This window comes from Cardiocondyla obscurior, linkage group LG13, assembly GCF_019399895.1.
Source record: "Cardiocondyla obscurior isolate alpha-2009 linkage group LG13, Cobs3.1, whole genome shotgun sequence".
In the NCBI taxonomy this organism is placed as follows: Eukaryota; Metazoa; Arthropoda; class Insecta; order Hymenoptera; family Formicidae; genus Cardiocondyla; species Cardiocondyla obscurior.
In genome coordinates, this window is record NC_091876.1 from 1,250,949 (window position 1) to 1,276,683 (window position 25,735).

Sequence of the window (25,735 nt, forward strand, 5' to 3'; positions counted from 1 at the left end):
TTTTGTACTATAAAAAAGTAAAAGAGGAAGGGATTCCAGGATATTTGAAATTGGGATGGAAGGAAGAAAAATGGCAAAGAATGGCAAAATTCAGATTAGGGGAGGAAATGAGGGGTAATAAATATTGGGAAGGGGAGGAGAAAAGAAAATGTAGAATATGTATGGAGAAGGAAGAAACGTGGGAACATATATGGGAGGAATGCATAGATTGAGGAAACGAGAATAGTTGGGAGGAGATGGTAAAGAAAATTTTGGGAGGGGAAGGAAGGGGGATTGATTGGTTGGAAAATTTGGAAAGAACAAGGGAAAAAAATAGGAGTGAATGAAAGTATGAAAGAAAAAAGCGTCGGAAGCGGGGGTCCAAAGATAGAATTTAAGGTAGAATTGAGGCGAAATAATGTAAAGAATGAATGGATGTGTCTCTCTCTCTCTCTTTCTCTCTCTCTCTCTCTCTCTCTCTCTCTCTCTCTCTCTCTCTCTCCCCCCCCTCTCCCTCTCCCTCTCCCTCCCTCTCTCTCTCTCTCTCTCTCTCTCTCTCTCTCTCTCTCTCTCTCTCTCTCTCTCTCTCTCTCTCTCTCTCTCTCCCTCTCCTCTCCCTCTCCCTCTCCCTCTCCCTCTCCCTCTCCCTCTCCCTCTCCCTCTCTCTCTCTCTCTCTCTCTCTCTCTCTCTCTCTCTCTCTCCCTCTCCCTCTCCCTCTCCCTCTCCCTCTCCCTCTCTCTCTCTCTCTCTCTCTCTCTCTCTCTCTCTCTCTCTCTCTCTCTCTCTCGATGCGTAGGTAATAGAATAGAAGCAAAAAAAAAAAAAAAAAAAAAAGGCGTAGGATATAAGTTTTACTTTCAGGAAACGGCTGTAAGAAGAAAGAAGATTATAAAAGTAGAAATAGGTTAGAGATAAGAATGAAGTTTTAAGATATATTTTATGAAATTGTAAGTAGAAAATTGGGGAAGCGAAAGTCCCGGTGTACCTCCGAGGAGAAAATAAACACCTTATATATATGGTATTAAACACCTTATATATATGGTAATAAACAAAACTTATTTTGTTACATTTTATTTTTGTATTTAATGTATTAAGATTTAAGATGATTTATCATCAATTTAAAGTAAAATTAATAATTTATATATTAAAATGGCCATATAATAATACTGACGATATTATCTTGAGAAAAATTAAAAAGCAGTACTCACACAAATTCGCTCAACTATTTGTTGGATTTATGTGTGTGCTGCTTCGCGATTTTCAATTGTTAGCCATGTTCCGATTGTTTAGCACTTTTTGTGGTTTTGCCAAGCGAAGCGGATGAAAAGTGTTGATTGTGAAAGTGTATTTTATTAATAACGAGATGGCTCCAATTGTGTTTCGGGTTGTCGTCGGTTGAAGTTTTATGTTTTAAAGTTGCATATATATTATTTCTTATATTTTCTATTGAGTTTGAATTTCTTCTTATTGCAAGACCATAATAAATAGACAATTCGTCTATGAGTTGACCGGTCAATTTGCCACGGCCTCCCAAATTTTTAGTTTTTTTTTTTTTAATTTCTTAGACGAGTTCCCATTCTTTTTTGGACATGATCGATGCATTCTTTCTTTTGAATATTAAAATCACCGTATGGCTTGGCATCAACAATACTTTTGTAGGTTTTAGAATCGCCGTCGCCGATGTAGCTGCCGTACTTTGTGTTGTACAGAGTTTCGGATCGTTGAAACATTTCAATAATTGCATCGACCTCCATCTTCCCCGCCGAGCCGCTATGATTTATTTCGTATTGTAAATCATGAAGTTCGGCCCATTCTTCATATTCAGCAGTGTTTTCTTTCTTCGCCCAAAATTCACAAGACTTGCAATATTTAGATTTTACACACACGTCTAATACTTTGCCAGTAAACCAACCGATAAGTGTGGCTACTCCGAAAAGCGAAGAGAAGCCTCTTTTCCTCCACGAACCGTCGCCCGAAACGATAATATCCGAACTATTTCTCTTCTTGATGGTCTCTTGTATTTCGTTTTCTGCAGCTTTCTTCATACTAAAATCTCGTACAGATCAAGTAGCAGTCAATATATTTTTTACAATTAAGCTATACGTCGCTTGAAAAACAGGCTTCGCAAGATCCATAAGTGCGCAGAATTTCTTTATGCCATTCAATCCAATTCCCAGGATGCGCATTGCAAAAATCATTCTTACGTTCAATTCGTATGTATGTACATTTATAATCGGACAGTTATTTATATAAAATTCACTGCATGAATTACAAGTCATCACGATTTTAAAACCGAGTCCGCGCTTGCTTGTTTCTGTAAAACTTGCGTCACCCTTGCAGGTTTTGTATACAATCATTTGCGAAAGGCTTGCAAATACTGTCATAAAATTGATTAGGCGATACCCGAAACCTTCGTCAATGTCTCTGTTTTCAATATCAGAGTCCAGTCTTATTTTTTGGGCAGACGTAGACAGAAACTCGACTGAAACACTGTCCATAGAATGGCGATTAGGTGGCTTCCGATTATTAATTTTACTCCGACCTGTAGCCGTAGTTTTACGTTTCGTTCCTTTACGGCCTGCATAAATTTTATCACACATGATCACAAAATTTGCTTTCACGACTGATTCAAACGACGGTTACTGTCCTTTTGAAGACAAGATGCGAGATGCGAGCGTCTCGAATACAAACAAAGGGTGGGTACGCAGGTAAAAATTCCAAACCTGCTTAGTCATTCCCCACATTAGATCTCAAGCAGTGACATCTGTACGTTTTTTTAAAAAAAATTTGATGTAACACACTGCCGGTAACGAGTTCAAAGGTGAAACGTACTCCGAAATCAATTTTGTCGATTTGGTGCGCTCGGAGCGGCGCGCGGCGCTTCAGAAAATTGATTTTTTAGAGGATTTACAAAATTATTAGAGCAATAATTCTTTTTAAACATCATTCTTAACACTTCAATACATCATTTAAGCCAATAAAAAAAAAATGGCAAAAAAAAAATTTCCTAGTAGATGTTACCCCTTAAGTACCAAATTGGCATACAAAAAATTGACGCGCACGATTGCGGCTTAATATAATACAATCCAAACATGTTAAGCATCGTCCAACGATCAAATCCTATAAGTGACTTTCTTGCAAAAACATTGTTTAAACAATTGATATGACTTTTTTTCAATTGCGACAAAATATCCGAAACCCCGAGTTTATAGCTACAATCATTATTAATAAGCATTTCGTTAAATTAAAATCTTAATTTGTTAACTAAAGCTAGTCGCAGTAAATGCTAAAAATAATTGTAAACAATGAAAACAACTGTAACGACGTATCTTAATGTTATCGCTGCACATGTTACTAAACGTAATTAATACATGCAGAACATCGATCTGCCGCATAGTAAAGCAAAAACAAAAAAGACATTTTCTTTCCTCTTTCTTGATCGATGATAATTACGATTATATTAATAATGATGACGAGGACTTCTGCTTCCGGTAGCGAGAGTGGAAGATGTATGAGAGTGGTGCTCTGGTAGATTTAATAGTGTTATATGCGACATAAATTAGCATATAGACAGAAAGCTGAGCTGAGATGCGTTAGAGGATGCATCAGATGCTCCTTATCATTAAAGATATTCGTTACCTTCTTTTGTTTGAGCAATAATCAAGACGAGCTGTAATAAAGACGAGCAGTAGCAAACCAGAAGTCTCTTGAGCATATCGTTCTTTTTATTTCCTCTCTTCCACGCATATACAATAGATAGTAATTGGGCAGAGAATTGGAGGGCAGGGTAAGGGAGTAGGCAAGGGTGAAAGGAAAAGGGTTGAATAAGTAGGGCGATTAGAGGAAAGGGCAGGGCTTAAGGGAGAAGAAAAAGAGAAAGAAATTTTGGTGGAAAAGGTTTTAAGGTTAAAGGATAATATGAGAAAAAGAAATCGGTGGGCATAGGGCAAAGATAGGTAGATAAGTAAACAAGAGTATGAAAAGAAAGAGTTAGTGGCGCTGCGTTAGAAAATAGAAAACGGGTAAAGCAGATTGGAAGAGACAAGTAGATAAAGTAGGAAGAAAATAATTAAGATAGATGTTATAGTGAAAATGAGTGACATTAAAGAAAATGGAAAAAAGGAAGGAGAGCAGGAAAAGATGTAAGAGAGTGGAAAAGTGGAGGTGAGGAAGGAAAAAAAGAAAGGGAAAACGGGAAGAACAACAAAAATAGAAAGTTTGATAAGAGAGAGAGATCTAACAGCATGCCACTGACAGATATGTTTAAGAGAGGTGGGAAAAGAAAAGAAAGGCAGGAAAAAGGAAAAAGGATGGGAGAATCAGATTTTTTTTTAAAGTACACTAATAAGAAATCTTCTCACTATTGTACTTTTTTTTAAAACTTCTGATTTGCCAAGCAAGACATAGGAAAGAGAGATGGAAAAGGAGAAGAAACAGGAAAAAAGATGGAGAGATAGGAGGAAATACTGAAAGAAATAAAAGAGATTTGAAGTAATTAGAAAAGAGATAAAAGAGGTAAGAGAGGATAAAGAAGAAATGAAAAAATAGATAGAGAATTTGAGGAATAGCTGGGAAAAGAAGAAGGATGTAGTTAGAAATGTATGAAAGTGGAGTAAATTAATTGCACGAAAAATACCCACACAAACACTAAGCAATTTATTCACTCACGTGTACAAGCAAAGTACAGTTAATAATCTTTTTAATTGCTAGGCCAAAAGATTGTAACGGTGCACTCAGCAATGCACCGTTCCGGCCACACCATTGGTCGGACGCCGAACATAAGACCGTCCGGCGGAGACCTAGGACACGGTACACCCCATACATTTATTAAACTATTATCACTAACGCGAAATATAACGGCGGGATACCAAACACCGTTCTGCGACTAAGTCCACGCGCGGGTTTAGCCGAATCCATCTGAACGCCGCCAAACGCACCGATGATGCCGAGGCCCGCCGTTTCCCGACCGCGCCGCAACCGGGACTTCGACGTGTCAGGATCGTCACCATCCTCGCTGAGCTTTGGAAACCCGACGTCATCGCTTTTTAGGTATAAAAAGGCGATGCCGAAGCTCGGCGGGACCGTTCTTGATCCGCTCACTTCAAAGCATCATCTCCTAGGACCGATTCTCGAGCCTACGCTGGGGTAGAGAGCTCTCTGTCTCAACCAGGAGATCCTGGGGCTCATTCCGACCAGAATTCTGAATATCAGAATCGCCGGCACGGTCAGCTCGATGGGTGGAGAGAACTTCGTCTTCTCCAAGAAATCTCGGCTCTCGGCTACCGTCCTCTAATATTCAAATTAATTGATATCCTTTCGCACCGTCGCCGACCACGGAGTGAAGTTATCTCCGTTTCGGCCGAGAGATTTTGGCTAAGCGACACCGAGCAGGTGCTTCTATCTCTGACTTCGCGATTTGATAGCATATACCGCGAAGCGTCAATATTATTATCTCCAAATATAACGTCGCAGCCTTTAAACTCGAAATCGAATCACCAACAACTGTACAGCGATTCCACGTTTATATCTTATTTGCGTCGACCGCACGTGCCCGCCTTAACGTACGTGCACGAATTGAATTCTGAATTTCGTGACCACGCCGCAACCGCGTGGTTAAATCTCGCACTCAAATTTTTCGGGTATTAGATCCGCGTTTTATACAGTTATATCTACTCTTTTTTTTTTGTATTTGGTTGATTTGTAATAAACGTATATTTTGTTAACAAATCCAGTCTCGTTACATTACCAGACCTCCTCTAAAATCGAATCCCGGAATCCCGACGAGCACACCGGGCATAGCTCGCCCCAATTTGACGTTTGGTTAGCCAGACAGCAAAGTAGTTTTAAGATAAAGTATTAAACAATGCTGCTTCTGCGAGCGCTCGAAAAGAACGGTTATAATATTATCAACTTTTGCGAGTATCTCTAAATACAAGAATGCGAAACGTGAATAGTTTCGGAGATGAAGCCGCGGGGCGAGCAAAAATACTGGCGATGCCTGTTATTGAGCCAGGGGACTGCAGTCCCATTGTCTTTTAACAAAAGCGTAGATTCTTCCAGAATTGGTTCTTCTCGAAAATATTTTCCCGTTGACACGCGGAATAAGGCACGCACAGCTCTTTAAGAAAGTCGCAAACATGTGCTGATGCCTATGTTTAGCAATAACTGACCTTTGCAGGTCAATAAAACTAGAAGGTAGACAGCAAAGCAACTCTAAGTCGTTAGGAAAAATACATGAAATTCTGAACAGATGTATTTAGAAAAAGATGAAGAGATAATGAAGAAAATAGAAGAAAATATAGAGAAAAGTTAACAAGATAACATTAGTAAAGGGGATTTTAAGGGTCTGGAAGAAAGAGTTACAGTGCTTGAAATAGATAAGGAAAAAAAAGAAGAGAAGAAAGAAAAAATAATTTGATAATCAAAGAAGAGAAATTTGTAAGAGACAGACAAGAGGAGTTAAAAAACAGGTAAAAGAAATAGTGAAAATAACGGGGGCAAAAGTAAAGATAGAGAAAAATTAGAAAAAAGGTACAGTAAATAAAGAAAAGTATAGGATGGTATAGGTAAAATGTGAAAATTTATAAAAATAAATAAAAATATTTTAAGAAAAGAGAAGGTAAAAGAAAGAAAAGAGTAGATAACGGATGATTTAACGGAAAAAGAGAGAAAAATAAAGTGGCAAATAAGAATGAAGGCTGATAGTCTGAGAAAGAAACGTAAAAATGTAAGAATATGATACATGAAACTAAGGATTAAGAATGATTTATGGAAATGGGATGAGTTTAAAGATGAATTGATTAAATGGAAACTAAAAGTAAATGATAAAAGAAGAGAAGTAAAGGGGGAGGGGACAAAACAGGTTTTTTAAATGGCGGAGGATGGATTAATAATAGGAAAGAAGAAGAAGATAGAATAATAGAAATAAAAAGTAATATAAGAAGAAATTGTAGACAGAATAAAATAAAAAAGGGAAAAAGGAATTTAGGGTTGGTGTTTGGAATGTAGCAGGACTGGAAAAAAAAGATGAGGAATTCTGAAAGGAATCGTAAGAATAGGATGTAATTTTTATATGTAAAACATAGATACAAGAAAAAGGGTGAGAAAGAATAAAGAGAAAAATGTCAAAGGATTTTACGTGTGTTCAGGATTAAGACATTGCCTCATAATAAAAAGATTAGAGCTCTTAGTCATAACAGCGTTGCATTGACCAGCCGGATCATTGTTATAGCGTATCCGGGACAGCTCATAAAATTATCAAAACTTATATTAAAATACGTGCGTTATCTCGCTTAGCAACGGGATTGTCCTTTCGGAAAGGCCCAAGTACAAGGTTCTTGCTATTGAAGCAACAAAAAGACAAGACTGAGATTGTTACAGCATCTCCAAGCCCCGTCGCGCCTCAGCAACCTAAGCCGACTATTAAGTTCTCGGGACGCTTCCGAGACTGGAACGCTTTCCGGGCTGCGTTCCGTACCACCGTTTTAGAGGACAAAGAATTGTCCGAACCTAAGAAAATTGAGCTCCTCGATAACGGCCTTTCAGGGGAAGCGCTCAAAATCTTTGACGATGAATTGGCCATCGGCGGCAATCTCCAGAGCGTCTGGACGAAATTAAATAATTATTATGGGATTCAGCAGACCCAGGTCAGGAGCACTGTTGCATGGATAAAAGAAACATGCTCATTCACAATATATATATATATATATATATATATATATATATATATATATATAATTAGAGCGCTTAATTTAGGAACTAGTCGTGCACGACGGAAAAATATTTCGGAACGTATATCTTGAGAGCATAAAAAGAGACCGCCCGGTGAAAACGCCGCCGATCACATAGACGCCGCCGGCTTAAACATAGACGCCGCTGACTTATCAAGATTCAGCAATCTCAAGCCTTTAATGTCGCATCGGAACTCTTCTTTGAGTGAGACATAAAGAAAGACCTCGTGACGAGGACGTCCAATAAGATTCGTCTTCGTAAAAGGAACCAGAAACGTCGTCGCTAACAAAAGTCAGTCGAGCACTCTCTCGAGAACGAACCACACGTCCGCGAGCGGTCTCTGATTTGTTTCTCAGTATACGGCCGGATATTCCGAATCAGTTATTAGAAAAATAATAATTTCGCGTGGCGTTTTCCGCATTCGTCTCGCTGTACGTCGTAGGTGTTCGCCGATTCGTAACGTTGCGGCGAAAATAAATTCGTCTCTCGTTAACGTTCGTGCATCCCTACGCGTCACGAGAATTAGTGTAAGTTACGTTAAAAATAAAGTTATTTAACCACATTGTGAATGCGAATAACATTGACTTTGTATGAAACATTTTGGTGCCTCCTGTGAGGTATAGCTCACAGTTTAAGCTGGTTTACGAATTCAGCAAGTGATATAGACACAGTGATTTATGATTCGGATTATCGAGAATTTCTACGGATACAATTCTTCTCGAATAATCAAAGGATGAAGGAAGGTCCTTTGGATGTAAGCGCCGGCAGACGCCACGTGTTGCAAGGAGATTTATAATAACGACAGACGAGATCAAGATTTACATCCTCCAGAATTCCTGAAGGACAGTCTTAAATCGACATCTTGCAGAGTTGAGCTTCCATTGTCTATTGGAATTAACAGGGCAGTATAACATACTCTTAAAAATTCAATCACCTTATTTCCTGTCCAATTGATCATTATGGCAGATAGAGTTAAATTCATACTACAGAAACGAACCGCGTTAAAGTCGCAAATAACGGGTTTAGCTAATTTGTTTGAGAAAGGAACCGCAGACAATACCGCGTTAAAATTACGTTTAAATCGCTTGACTGTTTTATATAACGCATTCGAGGAATATAATGACGAATTAGCAATACTCGATCCTGACGACGTACATCAAACTGAATTCTCTCAAATTCAGGAGCGTTTTTATAGTCTCGCTAGTAAGATTGAAAACTTTTTGAATACTACAGGTTTAGCTAACGCGAGTACCAGTAGTGTAAGTAGCGGAAATCCTTCAGATAATTCGGTACCGACGGCGAACAAACGCAGAATGAAATTACCCGATGCGCCTTTGCCGACATTTAACGGAAAGTATGAGAACTGGTTGTCTTTTAAGAATGCCTTTCATGATAGGATCGGCTCACAGGCGGATTTGTCTGACATAGATAAATTACATTATTTGAAGTCTGCACTGACTGATGACGCCGCTAGCAAAATAAATGTATTATCGGTTGACGGAATCAATTATGCGAAAGCCTGGTCATTACTAGAACGCTCTTATGAAGTCAAACGGATATTAATTTCACGGCATTTGTCCAAGATATTAAATTTACCAATATTAGAAAGGGAATCAACTAGCGGCTTGACTAAATTAGCGGATGATACGCAACAGCATCTCGCGTCTCTGAGTGCGCTCGGAGTTTCCGTCGGATCCGAAATGGTCGTACATATTCTTGAAACTAAATTGCCAAAACATACCATCGATAAATGGGAGATTGGTCTCGAACGCGACGAAGTTCCGACACTCGATCAATTGTACGAGTTTTTGTATAAAACCGCGGTTTCCGCGTCTAAACGTGAACGCGCTAAATCATCCGATTCTGAACGAAATAAATCCGAACCTCCTATTAAACGTCGGAAATTCCAATCCGCGAATCAAGCGTTTGTCGCGAATACAACACCAAACTGCGCGGCGTGTAAGATTAAACGACATCCGATTTATTTGTGTGATGCATTTAAAAAATTAACAGTCCAAAAACGCATTGATTTAGTTAAAAAGGCACGGTTGTGTTACATCTGTTTACGTTCTCACAATAATAAACCGTGTAAATTTATGAACTGCACAATTTGTAATAAACGCCATAATTCACTTTTGCATATCGAAAATTATACCCCTATCCATAAATCTGACACGACGCAATCTGTAATTGTTAAAAAGGATTGACTGTTTGAACAGACCGACGGGAAGACGACGAGCTTTTCTACGATAACACGTTCGTTTTCACCGAATTTGTTAACCAGCGCGACTATATATATACATAATGGTAATCGCGAAGATGCAATAAAATGCCGCGCTCTCTTGGATACGTGTGCTACTACAAATTTTGTTACGCAATCTGTTGTTAATCGTTTGAGACTGCATTCAGATAAACATAAGATACCTATTGATACGCTTGATTCTACGAGTACTGTTTCCAAAGGGATCACGCGATTATTTATCCAATCCATTCATAGTAATTTTACTAAAGAACTAACATGTCTCATTGTTTCAAATATTTCAAGTTTTATACCATCCGAAATATTTCCTCGTGAAGTTGTTGGTATACCAGCAAATGTAAAACTCGCCGATCCAGATTTTCATTTGCCACAATCCGTCGATCTGTTAATAGGGTCTGGTATAACTCTTTCATTGTTTTCAGTCGGTCAAATTAATCTATCAAAGAATAATTACGAATTATACTTACAAAAAACGCGTTTAGGCTGGATAATAGCCGGCGAAGCATCGGTACCTAGAAGATCTATAAGATCGTCCTGTCATTTGATAAATTTAGAAGACGCGATAACGAAATTCTGGGATGTAGAAGAAATTAGCACGATTCGTTCAAAATCAAAGGAAGAAAGGGAGTGCGAAACATTTTTTAATGAGACTACAACACGAAGTGCCGACGGTCGATATATAGTACGGCTTCCTTTTCGTGATAACAATGAACATCTCGGTGAATCACGATCTATGGCTCTCAGACGATTGATATCATTAGAGCGTAAACTTAGATTAGATCCGACTTTAATGGTCGAATATACACGAATTATTAACGAATATAAGGAATTGGGACACATGTCTTTGGTTGAAAATTTTGATAAACACGGTTATTATATGCCGCATCACGCGGTGATGAAGGCTTCTAGCAATACGACAAAGGTTCGAGTTGTTTTTGACGCGTCGGCTAAAACAAACAATAAACGTTCACTAAACGATATCCTAATGGTCGGACCAACAATTCAAGATAAGTTAGTGGCACATTTAATTCGTTTCCGGACATATATTTACGTAATTTCGTCTGATATTGAAAAAATGTACAGACAGATCTGGCTAAACGAAAAGGACAGACATTATCAGCGCATTTTATGGCGTGAAGACGGAAAGATAAAAACCTTTCAACTGAATACATTAACTTTTGGAGTGTCGTCTTCACCGTATGTCGCGATTCGTACTATCCAAAAACTTGCTGATGATGAACGTCATTCATATCCTCGGGCGGCCGATATTCTTCAAAATCATATGTATGTTGACGACTTATTAACGGGCGCTAACTCTATTGAAGAAACGCGAGCCATTAGAGACGATGTAATTGCACTATTAAAGCGGGGTGGTTTCACTATAAGGCAATGGGCGTCAAACGATCTCCGTGTAATCAATGATTTGTCCAATGAAGTAATACATAAAAATTTAACGTTAAAAATTGACCAGGCTTTAAAAACATTAGGAGTTTCGTGGAATACTCGGGATGACCGAATTTATTACTCAGCCGATTCTATTAAAATTAATAAAATAATAACAAAACGCGAAATTTTATCGCAGATAGCGCGCATTTTTGATCCGATGGGACTCTTGGGCCCAGTCGTATTATACGCAAAGAAAATGATGCAGGATGTATGGAGGACAGAGATACATTGGGATGAATCTGTCCCTCAGAGTATTTATACAGAATGGACTGAATTTACTCGTCAATTAAAGGATATACATCGCGTTTCATTCGAACGAAAAATATTAATTAAAGATTACCGAAATACCCAAATACATGGATTTTGCGACGCGAGTACTCACGGCTATGGTGCTTGTCTATACTTACGATCGATCGATAAAAATGGAAAAATCATGAATAGATTGATATGTTCGAAATCGCGTGTCGCGCCATTAAAAACAATCTCCATTCCACGATTAGAATTGTGCGGCGCACTGTTATTAGCGAGATTATTTTCGGAAATTATTAAGACCATAAATCTTACGCCTAATAGAGTCATTTTTTGGTGTGACTCAACTATAGTGTTGCATCAGATTAAAACAGCACCGCACCTACTTAAAACGTATGTAGCAAATAGAGTGTCCGAAATTTCAAATCTTGTTAGTTCTGCAGAATGGAAATATATTAGATCAAAGGGTAATCCGGCCGACGCGATTTCGAGAGGACAGACACCGCATGTTTTCTTACAAAATAAAATGTGGCAAGAAGGTCCACCATGGTTAACAAAAAATGAGAATGAATGGCCTAGCGGAGATTATCAAGCAATCGATATTCCAGAATTAAAAACAAATACCTGTTTAGTCATAACATATAACGAACCCATATTGTTTCAAAGATTTTCTTCTTTTTCAAAATTATGTAGAATCATTGCTTATTGCTTGCGATTTAAATTGAAACATAGATACACCGGAGCTTTATGTGCGGACGAGATTAATGAAGCCGAAACTCGTATCATTAAAATCGTTCAAAATTTATTTTTTGCTCTTGATATTAAAAAATTATCAGATACACGTTCTCAATATAATGGTAAATTTGTAAATCTCAATCCGTTTCTGGATGATCAAGGTTTAATGCGCGTCGGTGGACGGTTACAATTGTCGAATTTGAATTTCACGCAAAAACATCCATTATTACTTCCGAGTAGATATCACTTAACTGATAAATTAATTCGGGAAACTCATGAGAGAAATTGTCATGCGGGTATACAAACGACACTCTACATTCTTCGTCGTAAATATTGGTTGCTTGATGGCCGGAATCAGGTTCGAAAGGTGATACGTTCATGCATGCGGTGTCATCGTTTCACAGCTAAGAGCGTTCAGTACAAAATGGGTAATCTTCCCGCAGTACGAGTGCGTGAGGCAATACCATTTTCCAACACTGGCATTGATTTTTGCGGACCCTTTTTTATAAAGGAGAAAAAATATCGAAATCGGACTCGTATCAAGGTTTATGTCTGTGTATTTGTATGCATGACTATAAAGGCGATTCATTTTGAATTAGTTAGCGATCTTACCACAGAGGGTTTTATGGCCGCGCTACGACGATTTGTTGCGCGACGCGGATTACCGGAGAATATATATTCCGACAACGGAACAAATTTTATAGGCGCGAACAATGAATTGAGAGAATTATACGCATTATTTAATTCAGATGAACATAGAAATTCATTAAATAATTACGCTTCAGATCACCGTGTGGCGTGGCATTTTATTCCTCCGGCAGCTCCGCACTTCGGTGGGTTATGGGAATCGACGGTCAAGCTATTTAAACATCATCTGAAAAGAGTAGTCGGTGATTCATTATTCACGTTCGAAGAGCTGAACACGTTTATAATAGAAATCGAGGGTGTTTTGAATTCGAGACCTATCACTGCCATATCCTCTGACCCAAACGATCCACTTGCTCTTTCTCCTGCTCATTACTTAGTTGGTAGGCCTATAACAGCTTTACCAGAAACTGATTTTAAATCTGTTCCAGCCAATAAACTTTCCGTTTGGCAACATATTATTAAGGTTCGCCAAGATTTCTGGGCGAAATGGAACATGGAATATTTAAATGAGCTTCAAAAACGTGTTAAGTGGACTAAAGACGGACCCAAGGTGGAAGTCGGAGCCGTCGTCTTAATTAAAGACAAGAATATGCCATGCACTCAATGGTTATTAGGCAGAATCAAATTGCTTCATACCGGTGAAGATGGCACAACACGAGCGGCAACAATTACAACAAAAAACGGAGAACTTAAAAGGACAACAAAATGTATTTGTCCTTTACCGATAGAAAAATAATTATTATTTTCTTTCTTAATATTAGTGTAATAATATTATAGTATACAATTATACGTTAAAATAAGTTTTGATCGTACTCCTCTCAAAGAGGGGGAGGATGTTGCATGGATAAAAGAAACATGCTCATTCACAATATATATATATATATAAATTAGAGCGCTTAATTTAGTAACTAGTCGTGCACGACGGAAAAATATTTCGGAACGTATATCTTGAGAGCATAAAAAGAGACCGCCCGGTGAAAACGCCGCCGATCACATAGACGCCGCCGGCTTAAACATAGACGCCGCTGACTTATCAAGATTCAGCAATCTCAAGCCTTTAATGTCGCATCGGAACTCTTCTTTGAGTGAGACATAAAGAAAGACCTCGTGACGAGGACGTCCAATAAGATTCGTCTTCGTAAAAGGGACCAGAAACGTCGTCGCTAACAAAAGTCAGTCGAGCACTCTCTCGAGAACGAACCACACGTCCGCGAGCGGTCTCTGATTTGTTTCTCAGTATACGGCCGGATATTCCGAATCAGTTATTAGAAAAATAATAATTTCGCGTGGCGTTTTCCGCATTCGTCTCGCTGTACGTCGTAGGTGTTCGCCGATTCGTAACGTTGCGGCGAAAATAAATTCGTCTCTCGTTAACGTTCGTGCATCCCTACGCGTCACGAGAATTAGTGTAAGTTACGTTAAAAATAAAGTTATTTAACCACATTGTGAATGCGAATAACATTGACTTTGTATGAAACAAGCACTGTCACGAGTTTTATTAATCTTCCGGTTATGCGATCCGGATCTGAAGCGCAGCTCCGCGGGCTGCTACGCGAAGTCAAGGAGACGCGAGACTTGTTACACCGTGGTACGGTGCGGGTGTGGGTCCGTTCGCCGGAACGTGTGCCACCAGTTGAGAGGAGTCGGGTGTAGGCGAATAAAGACTTGTCTTTTAAAAACGTGCTGTACTTGTTTTATTTCTGCGTTGATACACTTGTCACGCGTCACGTTTCTCCTGATAGGAGTGCCCGCGACGGCTTCCGAGCCGTCGCTCATATACTCGGCCGAGTTGCAACCTCAGCGAGTTTCGGCCGCGGTGGTTGACCGGAGAGGTTCGTCAACCGCGCGGCCTTAAAATAATTGTTAAATGTTCATTTCCTTGTTTCGACATCGGGCGATAATCCCGAGGTCCTTGCCCGATGTCGAAATACGCAAGGTATTTCCGGGGTGGTTTGCAACCAGAGCGCATTTTTTGAAGTGCAGCTCAGGTTACAACAGACTTCTTGATGAGTCTTGACCGAGAAACTGAGAAGAGTGACTTCTTCATTTACGCGGCTATTTCTAAAATAAACCCCAGCCTATTTCAAGGCTGGAGAAGGACTTGCGCTGCCTGCCAGAAGCCGCCGTGCCTTGAAGATATAATAATCTTTTTGCAAGAGAGGATTAGCGAAATGCAGCAACCAACAAGAAAATCGACATCCAAGCCTTTAAAGGAATCGCGTGCGCCACAAGTTGCTGAAAAAAGACCTACTAAGTGTTCACTCTGCCTAGGAGCTCACTACATTCTGGCCTGTGGCGCTCTGGCTAAGATGGGGCCTCAAGCCAGAATACAATTAATACAGAAAGCAGGGCTCTGTATTAATTGTTTCGGTGAACACGGCATTGCAGTATGCCCTTCGACGAAACGTTGCTCTGAGTGCAAGGAATAACCACACTTTCGTGCACGACGCCTGCTATGGACAAAAGTCAAGATCAGCCACACCGCGCTCCTCATCGGCTTCGTTAACCGTCATTACTTTTTGAGCCGAGGAATGCAGCGACCATCCGGACATCGAAGCCGGAGCCATTCTACCAGCCGGCAGTGAAAGGGCAATATCTAGATCCTCCAGAAAAATAAGTGGGAGAACAACTCCGGAGGATTTGAGGGCTGAATTTGAAAAGGCCACCCTATAAATATAACTCCGTCGTCGTCAAGGGCTAGCGACGAATTCTGATGCGGCCTGCTGCTGCCGCCAAGATTCATCGACAGGAGTCGATGAATGCGATCGCCGTCGCGTGCCAGCGACGATTTCTGTTGCGGCCTGCTGTTGCCGTAATTCATCGGCAGGAGCCGATAAACACCATCGCCGTCGCGCTCCAGCGTCGGCTTGCTTGCGGCCTGCTTCGGCCACCCGTATCATCGGCAGGAGCCAATGAACAACGTCGCCGTCGCGCTCCAGCGTCGGCTAGATTGCGGCCTGCTGCGGTCCTGCCTGCTATGTTCCTCGGCTGGAGCCGTGGAACATCGTCTTCATCAAACTCCACCGACGAATCTTTACGCCCGCTGCGGCCCTACTCTGCATTGTTCCTCGGCTGGAGCCAATGAACATCATTGTCGTCGAGCTTCAACGACGGAATCTTCGCGCCCGCTACGGCCCTGTCAGTTCTATTTCTTGGCTGGAGCCGTGGAACATCATCGTCATCGGTAGGAGCCAATGGACGACTTCGCCGTCGCTTTCCAGCGTCGGCCAGCCTGCGGCCTGTTCGGCCAACGTTCGTCATCGGCAGGAGCCGGTGAACGACTTCGCCGTCGCTTCCCAGCGTCGGCCGCCTGCGGCCTGTTCGGCCAACTTTCGTCATCGGCAGGAGCCGGTGGACGACTTCGCCGTCGCTTCCCGGCGGCCTGTTCGGCCAACTTTCGTCATCGGCAGGAGCCGGTGGACGACTTCGCCGTCGCTTCCCAGCGTCGGCCGCCTGCGGCCTGTTCGGCCAACCTTCGTCATCGGCAAAAGCCGGTGAACGACCTCGTCGCCGCTTTCCAGCATCGGACAGCTTAAAGCCTACTATGGTCATCTGTGTCATCGACAGGAAGTAGGGAATAAACACGGGTTCTAACCCAGGAGCGTTGAGGGAGGCGAGGGGACGGGGAAAAAACCGCGATGAGAGGAGCGCGGGGAGAGGTAGCCGTAGGTGGGAAGAGAGACCGGGGGGGTATCCGTCACCCATTCATACCCCGGTCTCTTCCCACCTACCTACCTCCCACGCTCATCGTTTTCCGTCCCCTCCTCCCTCCTGAGTTAGAACCGTGTTCCCATCTACACCCCGCGCTAGCAGCCACCGTCAATATATATATATTATAAATAAATAAATAAAACTTACGTTTTAATTTTGCCGCATTTTTTTCACCGGCGGCAATTCGCTGTCCACGAAAGCGAATCGTTTCCCGTGGGTGCACAAGTTCATCCGCTTATCAATTACGTATCCACACTCGTCACCCACGGGATTTTCAAGAACTGAACGAGGAGTTCTATCAAATGTTAATGTTTCTCCTTGTTTGCACTCACCGCGAATATGATTGTCAAAATATAAGCTCAATTGAGCTGTACAGTTTTTTCGGTGTGTGCCACACCACACACCGCCTGCACTAAACGGGGTGCGATCCCCCAACTCGCGACGCGCAAGAATATGTAGTAGCGACGAACACTTATTTTTATCCATTAAGAAGGCTCTTAATTAGACGTGTTACGCTTGAAAAAATCAGCATACGACTGGCAGGCGACAGCTACGAGTTCACTGCAGACAGTCAGAAAGTAAAAACGAAAGCATTTTTTTATCAACAACAGTCCCGAAGGTGTGACATATACTCATGAGAATCTTTTACAGCGTTTAGCACGTTTGAAACTTAAGATGCATTCTATCACACAATGAGAGAGATTAAGAAATTATTTCATTTAAAAGATGCATTCTATCACACAATGAGATTAAGAAATTATTTCATTTAAAAGATGTATCCCGAAAATGTGACATATACTTACGCAAATCTTTTTACATTTAATTCTGAGTTTTTTTAAAGAAATATATATGAGATCAATCAGTAGTTCATGGATATTGGGGAAAAAAATGCAACAATAAAAAATTTTTAATATAAACATTTAAATTATATATTTATTATAAAATATAACATTATTTGTATATTTTGATGGCAATAAAAAATGTTTTTAATATAATATAATACAATATAATACAATATAATATAATACAATATAATAAAATAAAATATAATATTACTTTCGCGCTCCAAATACTAGAGCTAGCAGCTCACAATCAATAATTTGATTCCCATCATAGCAATCGCTAGCATGTATCGCGCTTACAACCTCGTCACGATTTTTAGCAGTGGAAGCGATGCTAGCAAATCGTACAAATTTCGAATCAATTATTTTAAGAAAAGATGTTAATTTATTAAATGCTAATGTAATACACTCATCAAGATCAATCATTTTAAGAAATGTTGATTCTATCATCATTAGGCATTTGCCAGCCGATTCAAACCGCAGGACATCCACGCCATTAAAGCTGCGTAGTCTGGCTGTCAACGCACCGAGGTACACGAAGTCTTGAAAATTTTTAAAGTCATTGTGGAGCAAACTTAAAATGTTTGCGCGATACTCGCAGAGTGATTTCCAAGCCTCGAGAGATAGCGACATTTCCAATCCTCGATTATCGCCAATAATAATTTCCACAAAACTAGGTGTTCCAACATTAACACCAATTTCTAAATATTTACAACTCGTGGCTGTCAATGCATATCGCTTACACAGAATACGGACTGCACGATCTTTAGATGAGCTAGTGTAAAAACAAAAAAATGACCATATAAAGTTTTTATTAAAAAATTTTTTAGTTAGAAAAAAATTAATACTCACTCATTATTCGCACACGATGTGCTAGATGCATTAGCTGGCGTGTAATAATTCATATTACTCGCATATGATGTATTAGCCGGCACATTAAATTCCATATTTGCATCAGTTGGCACGTAAAAATCCATCACATTAAGAACGGTAATAACAGATCAGTTTGATGCGCGTGTTACATTTAATGCGATATAATTGTTCCGAGATTCTTTTTATATATATATCCCCACCACTAATAAGAAATGCATCAATTAAGTGGGGGGATTAAATCTTCAAACTGTGTAAGTTTTATTCCTAGGCAACACACACAGGACACATGTTGCATGGAATTATCATATACATTGGAAGTCCACAATTACCACATGATCTACCACATAATGCGTTTTGACTATCAATTTCATGTTTGCGAACGGCAATCATTGGCCCACCCACATCAGCTAAATTAATCATACATGGTGCACATACTGCAATAGCTTCACTAGGTGTGCAATAATAAAAAGACAACATACAATGTTTAGTACGTCCATTAAGCGCGAAAAGTTGTGGTGAATCTATTTTTCGAGAAATACAATCTTCAAGATCTTCACTTTGATCACTCATATAATCACTATCGTTGGGCAATCCAATATCGTCCTCATCAGATAAATCCATTAATTCTTCATTGTCATTTACAGCATTTAAATCAGCCATATTCTCTTAACACGAAATATAAATTTAGTGAACTGTCACCCGATGGTATATATATAGACCACATTTTGTAGGTAATAGTGGGGATCACAAGCATTAGTCTTAAAATAAAAAATGACATCATAAAGATTGCATCAGAAATGTAAGATTTGCGGGCACCACACGTGCTACCGCACTGCATTGGAAATGCAAGATTTGCAGACGCCGCACGTGCCAGTTATCTCAGGCAATGGTGTGGATTACAAGCGTTTAGTCTTAAATGAAAAAAACAGTGATTTTATATAGGCGATAATGTTATGAAGATTGCATCAGAAGCGCAAATTTGTAGGCGCCGCTATTAAAATGTAATAAAAATAATATCATATAAAATTGCAAGATTTGCGGATACCACACGTGCTACCGCACTGCATTGGAAATGCAAGGTTTGCAGACGCCACACGTGCCAGTTATCTCAGGCAATGGTGTGGATTACAAGCGTTTAGTCTAAAATGAAAAAACAGTGATTTTATATAGGCGATAATGTTATGAAGATTGCATCAGAAGCGCAAATTTGTAGGCGCCGCTATTAAAATGTAATAAAAATAATATCATATAAAAATTGCAAGATTTGCAGACGCCACACGTGCCAGTTATCTCAGGCAATGGTGTGGATTACAAGCGTTTAGTCTAAAATGAAAAAACAGTGATTTTATATAGGCGATAATGTTATGAAGATTGCATCAGAAGCGCAAATTTGTAGGCGCAGCTATACACATGTGCTGAAAAAATACTAAGCAAAAATTTGTAGACACCACATGTATGTCACTTATCACAATATGCACGTGCAAAACTGCTAACATTAGAAAAAATATAAAATTATCAAGCGGCTTCCAGTGTTTCATCTGTTCTCCATCGTTATGAAGGTTAATACTTAAAAATGCTGACATAATCGCTATGAATTCATTGAACTTACTTAAAAATGTAAACGTAGCAGTTTGTCATATACCGCATATAAAACTGTGGAGCATACATCACATTTTATCATTTAACATATTGAAATCTCGAGAATAAAAATGGATCGACGAGAGCAACAGCTGACAGCGCAAGCAGATCGATTGACTTTAGAAGAATTCAATGCATGGAATCAGCAATGTGAAGAATATATCAAATTATTGGAGGACCAGGGGCGAAATAAACGCGCAAGATTATCAATCGGTGCGAAGCAATCACTAGTTGCATGTATTGCACGTATCGAAAGTTTAAGAGATTTAACAAAACAACGTTTCATTCATGTGGGTGCTGGACATAATACAAAAAATAAAGGACTTCGATGGAGTGAAATTGACACAGCTTTTGAAAGCCGCATATTAACTGGTGTGGTAATTAATTCAAACTATATCGAGCCTCGCAAATTTCTGGAAGATGCGCAAGACATTGTATTAAAGCATGTGCAAAATGTTATGCATAAACATAACAATATAAAAATTAATGTTGTATTTAATGGTGAATTTGTGGCTAACAATAAAACTGCAAATAAAAGTGTGTGCACAAAAAACTGTGAACTCTTTCGTTCAAGTGATCTACAAGAGTGGTACGAGTCACACATTATCGAGCCTATTCTCGCATCCTTGGATGAATTTCAAGAACGTGACAGCGGGTGGGCACTGTCGCGTATACATAATTTGATGATAAATGTAAATAAACACAATCCATTACATGCTGGGTGCCATGTGATATTACCACAGGAAATTAAAATGAAAAGAGCTGTGATAAATATACAATCTGCTGACAATGCATGTTTCGCATGGTCAGTGGTAGCCGCTCTATACCCAGCCGAGAAACATGTGGATCGAATAATATCATATCCACATTATGCGACAGTGTTAAATCTTGAAGGTATTGAGTTTCCAATAACTATGAAACATGTTAAAAAATTTGAAAATCTTAATAATATTTCCATCAACATATATACGATTGAGAAGAAAAAAATTCTGCCAATACAACTCACAGATAAAGTACGAGAGAGACACATTCATTTGTTGTACACACAGCGAGATAATGATGTTGGACATTTTTCATTGATAAAAAATTTATCACGTCTTATAAGTTCACAGCTTAGTAAAACAAAGAGTAAAAAATATTTTTGCGATCGGTAAGTATAAAATGTAAATAAAAATGTTTTTTCTTTTATACAATAAAAATTTTTAATGCATTTATACTCTTTATTCCAGATGCTTACATTACTTTAGTTCAAGTGAAAGATTAATGGTACACAGCGTAGATTGTGGAAAAATTAATGAGTGTGCAATTATATTACCATGTGATGAAAAAAAATGGTTAAGTTTTGACAACTATACTAGAAAGGAACGAGTTCCATTTGTGGTATATGCTGATTTGGAATGTACCCTAGAAAAAACGAATGCTGACTCCACCACATCTACATGCGCACACCAACATCATAAGGTTTTTAGCATAGGGTATTATGTATGCTGTTCATACAATAAGTCGCTATCAATGTATCGGTTTCATCGCGGTAATAACTGTGTTGCATGGTTCGCCGAGGAACTTAAAAATTTAGCGCATAATGTAAAAACAATTTTATCAGCTAATGTACCCATGGCTGATTTTACACGAGACGAGTTGGAAAATTTTAACAAAGCTACACATTGTCACATATGTGAAAAACCATTTGTATCAGATGACATACGAGTCCGCGATCACTGTCACTTAACCGGTCGATATAGAGGACCAGCACATTCAAATTGTAATATAAATTATATGGATTCGAATTGTATTCCCATAGTTTTTCATAATTTATCGGGTTACGATGCACATTTTATTATCAAAGAAATTGCAACTGCCTATGAAGGAACTATAGAACTGCTTCCCATAACGAAAGAGAAATATCATTTTAAAAAAAAAAGCACCACTGATAATAGAAATAATTGTATAAAATTAAGGTTTATTGATTCATTTAAATTTCTAAATACAAGTCTTGAGAAGTTAGCATCATTTCTAAGTAAAGATAAATTGCGAGTGTCACGATATGAATTTTCTAATCTAACTAATGAAAATTTTGATTTATTAACACGTAAAGGAGTCTTTCCATATGAATATGTTGATAGTATTGAAAAATTGGAAGATGTATGTTTGCCTCCACGTGAATCATTTTACAGCTCATTGACTGATGATACAGTATCCGAAAATGATTATGCACACGCTATAGATATCTGGCAACGATTCTCAATTCAAACGCTCGGAGAATACAGTGATCTGTATTTAAAAACAGATGTCTTGTTATTAGCTGACATATTTGAAAACTTTAGAGACAGCTGTATAGTGAGTTACAAACTTGACCCATATTATTACACCAGGTTTTACGTGGGACGCGATGTTAAAACACACGGTGTAAAATTTGAACTTCTTACTGACATTGATATGGTTATGTTTATTGAACGCGGTATACGCGGTGGTTTAAGTCAATGCTCAAGCAGATATGCATGTGCCAATAATAAATATATGCAGTCATATGATTCATTAAAATCATCAACATATTTAATGTATTTTGATGTTAATAATTTGTATGGATGGGCGATGTGTCAACCGCTACCATATGCCGATTTTCAATGGGTTGACAATGTTTCTAATTTCGATGTGATGAGTGTGCCACCAGACTCACCCAATGGTTATATTTTCGAGGTTGATTTAGAGTATTCACAACGTTTACACGATGCGCATGCCGACCTACCATTCTGTCCAACGCGCGATAAGCCACCCGGTAAGCGGCAGGACAAGCTTCTCGCAACCTTATATGATAAGAAGCGTTACATCATTCATTATCGCAATTTACAGCAATGTATTAATCATGGACTGCATCTTACAAAAATACATCGCATATTACAATTTAAACAATCCCCATGGCTACGTGTTTATATAGAACTTAATACCAAATTTAGAACGCTTGCAAAAAATGATTTTGAAAAAAACTTGTATAAATTAATGAATAATGCAGTATTTGGAAAAACTATGGAGAACGTGCGTAATCATGTTGATGTAAGGCTCGTAACACATTGGGAGGGCAGATTTGGTGCTGAGGCATTGATCTCAAAACCGAATTTTCATAGTCGTAGCATTTTCGCCGAAAATCTGGTAGCGATTGCGCAAACTTGAAGTGAAATTTAATAAACCGATCTATGTTGGAATGTGCATTCTGGACATATCTAAAACATGTTTATATGAATTTCATCATGAGTACATGCAAAATAAATGTAAAATTATGTATACTGACACAGACAGTCTTATATATCATATAGAGTGTGAAGATGTTTATGAGATTATGAAACGTGATATTAATAGATTTGATACAAGTGATTACGCTTGTGACAATGTGTATGGTATTCCACAAGTCAATAAAAAAGTACCAGGTTTGATGAAAGATGAAAACAATGGAGCGATCATGACTGAATTTATTGGACTTCGAGCAAAAATGTATGCATTACGAGTAGATGGTAAAAAAGATACAAAAAAGATTAAAGGTGTTAAGAGTAATGTTGTCGCCAAGAAGATAACGTTTGATGATTACACACGATGCTTGAAGGAGGAAATAGAAATGACGCGTCAGCAAACATGTATAAGATCTAAGCTGCACGAAGTGTATACTATACGTGAGGAAAAAACTGCTTTAAGTCCATATGATGATAAACGATATATTATACAGGATTCTATTGAAACATTACCATGGGGGCATTATAAAATACCGTTGTAAAAAATTTTTATATATTATACATTATACATTATACATTATATATTGTTAATAAAAAAATTTTAATTATATGTACCTATAAATGTTATTCTTGCATATCCACAGAGTTGTGTGGAATTATTGAATCCCAGCCACTTTACATAAATGATTATTTCCTTGTTTTCAACAACACTTTTTCGACAAGATATCCAGGGATTATTTACGGAAGTACCCTGTTCATAGAATCCTCCAAAGGATAGGTTTTTCCACAACCTCCAATGGCACAAGGTGATTTAGTTTGCACTTTGACGATTGTAAATACTTCCGTAGTCCATCAATGTAGTAGTCTTTTTCAAATATTGTTTTCGAATTTGCCAACGTACTGAATCGCCGTTTTAAAACCGTGTTGAGCAGTAAATCTTATGCGGTTGTAGACCGTTGCCAGAGTTTGCCCAGGCTTGTAGGTAACATCTGACAGGTCGTATACCAATAGTTCGATGTTTTCGCAATATTATAATCCAAACAAGCTGCCGGTGTGAATCAAGCCATTTATAATGCATTGAGTGTAAACATTTTCCAATATAGTGCGTTTAAGCGCCCGATTAAATCGTTCGACAACTGACGCTTTCATTACAGTGTATGTAGAATGGTTAATATTATGTTTTTTAAGAGTTTTTGTACGTTTGGTGTTGTAAAATTCTTTTCCTTTATCAGCTCTGAAGACATTCGGACATCTTTTATTATTGCGAAAGATCTCGGGCAATCGCTGTTGCAACTTCTTGATACCGCTTTTTGTCTTTAATGCATTGTTCTATGCATGCTTGCTCTCAGCACATCGATAACGAAGAATATGTAGTGGTAACCTTGGTTGACACGTGTATAGCATCTCGACTCGTATTACATCAGCTTGCCACAAGTCATCATACCCGCGCACTATGACACGCCTTCTATAGGTACTTCTCTTGGGTTCAAAAGGTGCAATTCTGTTTACCAATTCAGAAGTTTTTCTTGAGCTATTTTGATGACGAAGCCAAGGGATGCATCACACTGATAGCACTTCATATAGAACAATAAAGCAATTAATTCGCAAACGAGAACAAAACGGTATTAAACAATAGAAAACGGCAACGGCAACGGCAACGGCAACGGCAACGGCAACGGCAACGGGCGGCAACGGCAACGGTAACGGCAACGGCAACGCTGGCAACGGCAACGGCAACGGCAACGGCAACGGCAACGGCAACGGCAACGGCAACGCCAGCAAACGGCACCGCAACGGCAACGGCAACAACAAAACGGCAATGGCAGCGTTTAATTGCTCACCAGTTTGGGCTGGACATTATAGAAGGTGTTACCACAACCCTAGACTACTCTGTAAAGATTTATTTCTTTATTCAGTTCATTTAGTTGATCTTTAAATTCTGCACTTTCGTTGAACATTATTAGTTAAGTTCCACAATCATTCTCTGAAAACTGTAAATTTTGCTTGAACATATTGCTTGGTTGACAAAGTATCATCATCGGTCCAAAGGTTCAGCTACATGCTTGACTTTGCATGATCGCGCGTCGTAATCGGTGGATGTTACACGAAGAGCGTTATCGGTAACGCATTTTTAACCAATAACGCATTATATCGATAATGTTGATTAGTATTGGCTTCTCCACCCATCTTTAAGCAACAAGTTCAAACTTGTTAACGGCATTTCTGATATCAAACATTAAAATTGTGTATGGCATACTTCCACTTATAATAAGCCCCACTTCGCGAAGTTCATCAACGATGAAACTCATTGCCGAGTGCTTATGACCTTGCATGAGGTTTGAGTAATCAAAGACGACTGACGAGTTTGCTTCTCAGACTCATCCCGAAGAACATTGCACGA

The 25,735-nt window shown here is 39.0% G+C and overlaps 4 protein-coding genes and 1 pseudogene across 4 annotated transcripts; 4 read left to right on the forward strand and 1 right to left on the reverse strand.

Moving 5' to 3' along the window:
• Window positions 1-820: 820 nt before the first annotated feature.
• Window positions 821-3,354, reverse strand: LOC139107416 (uncharacterized; annotated as a pseudogene).
• A 4,367-nt stretch (window positions 3,355-7,721) lies between these two features.
• Window positions 7,722-9,936, forward strand: LOC139107417 (uncharacterized). Its single transcript, XM_070664995.1, has one exon. It carries the CDS (start codon window positions 8,671-8,673, stop codon window positions 9,916-9,918), a length of 1,248 nt encoding a protein of 415 aa, XP_070521096.1. The 5' UTR covers window positions 7,722-8,670; the 3' UTR covers window positions 9,919-9,936.
• Window positions 9,937-10,704: 768 nt separating this feature from the next.
• LOC139107740 (uncharacterized) lies at window positions 10,705-13,785 on the forward strand. The gene has a single exon (XM_070665557.1). It carries the CDS (start codon window positions 10,705-10,707, stop codon window positions 13,783-13,785), a length of 3,081 nt encoding a protein of 1,026 aa, XP_070521658.1.
• Window positions 13,786-16,916: 3,131 nt separating this feature from the next.
• On the forward strand, window positions 16,917-21,272 carry LOC139107516 (uncharacterized). The gene has a single exon (XM_070665177.1). The coding sequence runs from the start codon at window positions 20,185-20,187 to the stop codon at window positions 21,265-21,267; it is 1,083 nt and encodes a 360-aa protein (XP_070521278.1). The 5' UTR covers window positions 16,917-20,184; the 3' UTR covers window positions 21,268-21,272.
• Window positions 21,273-21,376: 104 nt separating this feature from the next.
• LOC139107741 (uncharacterized) lies at window positions 21,377-23,281 on the forward strand. Its single transcript, XM_070665558.1, has one exon. The coding sequence runs from the start codon at window positions 21,377-21,379 to the stop codon at window positions 23,279-23,281; it is 1,905 nt and encodes a 634-aa protein (XP_070521659.1).
• Window positions 23,282-25,735: the final 2,454 nt, after the last annotated feature.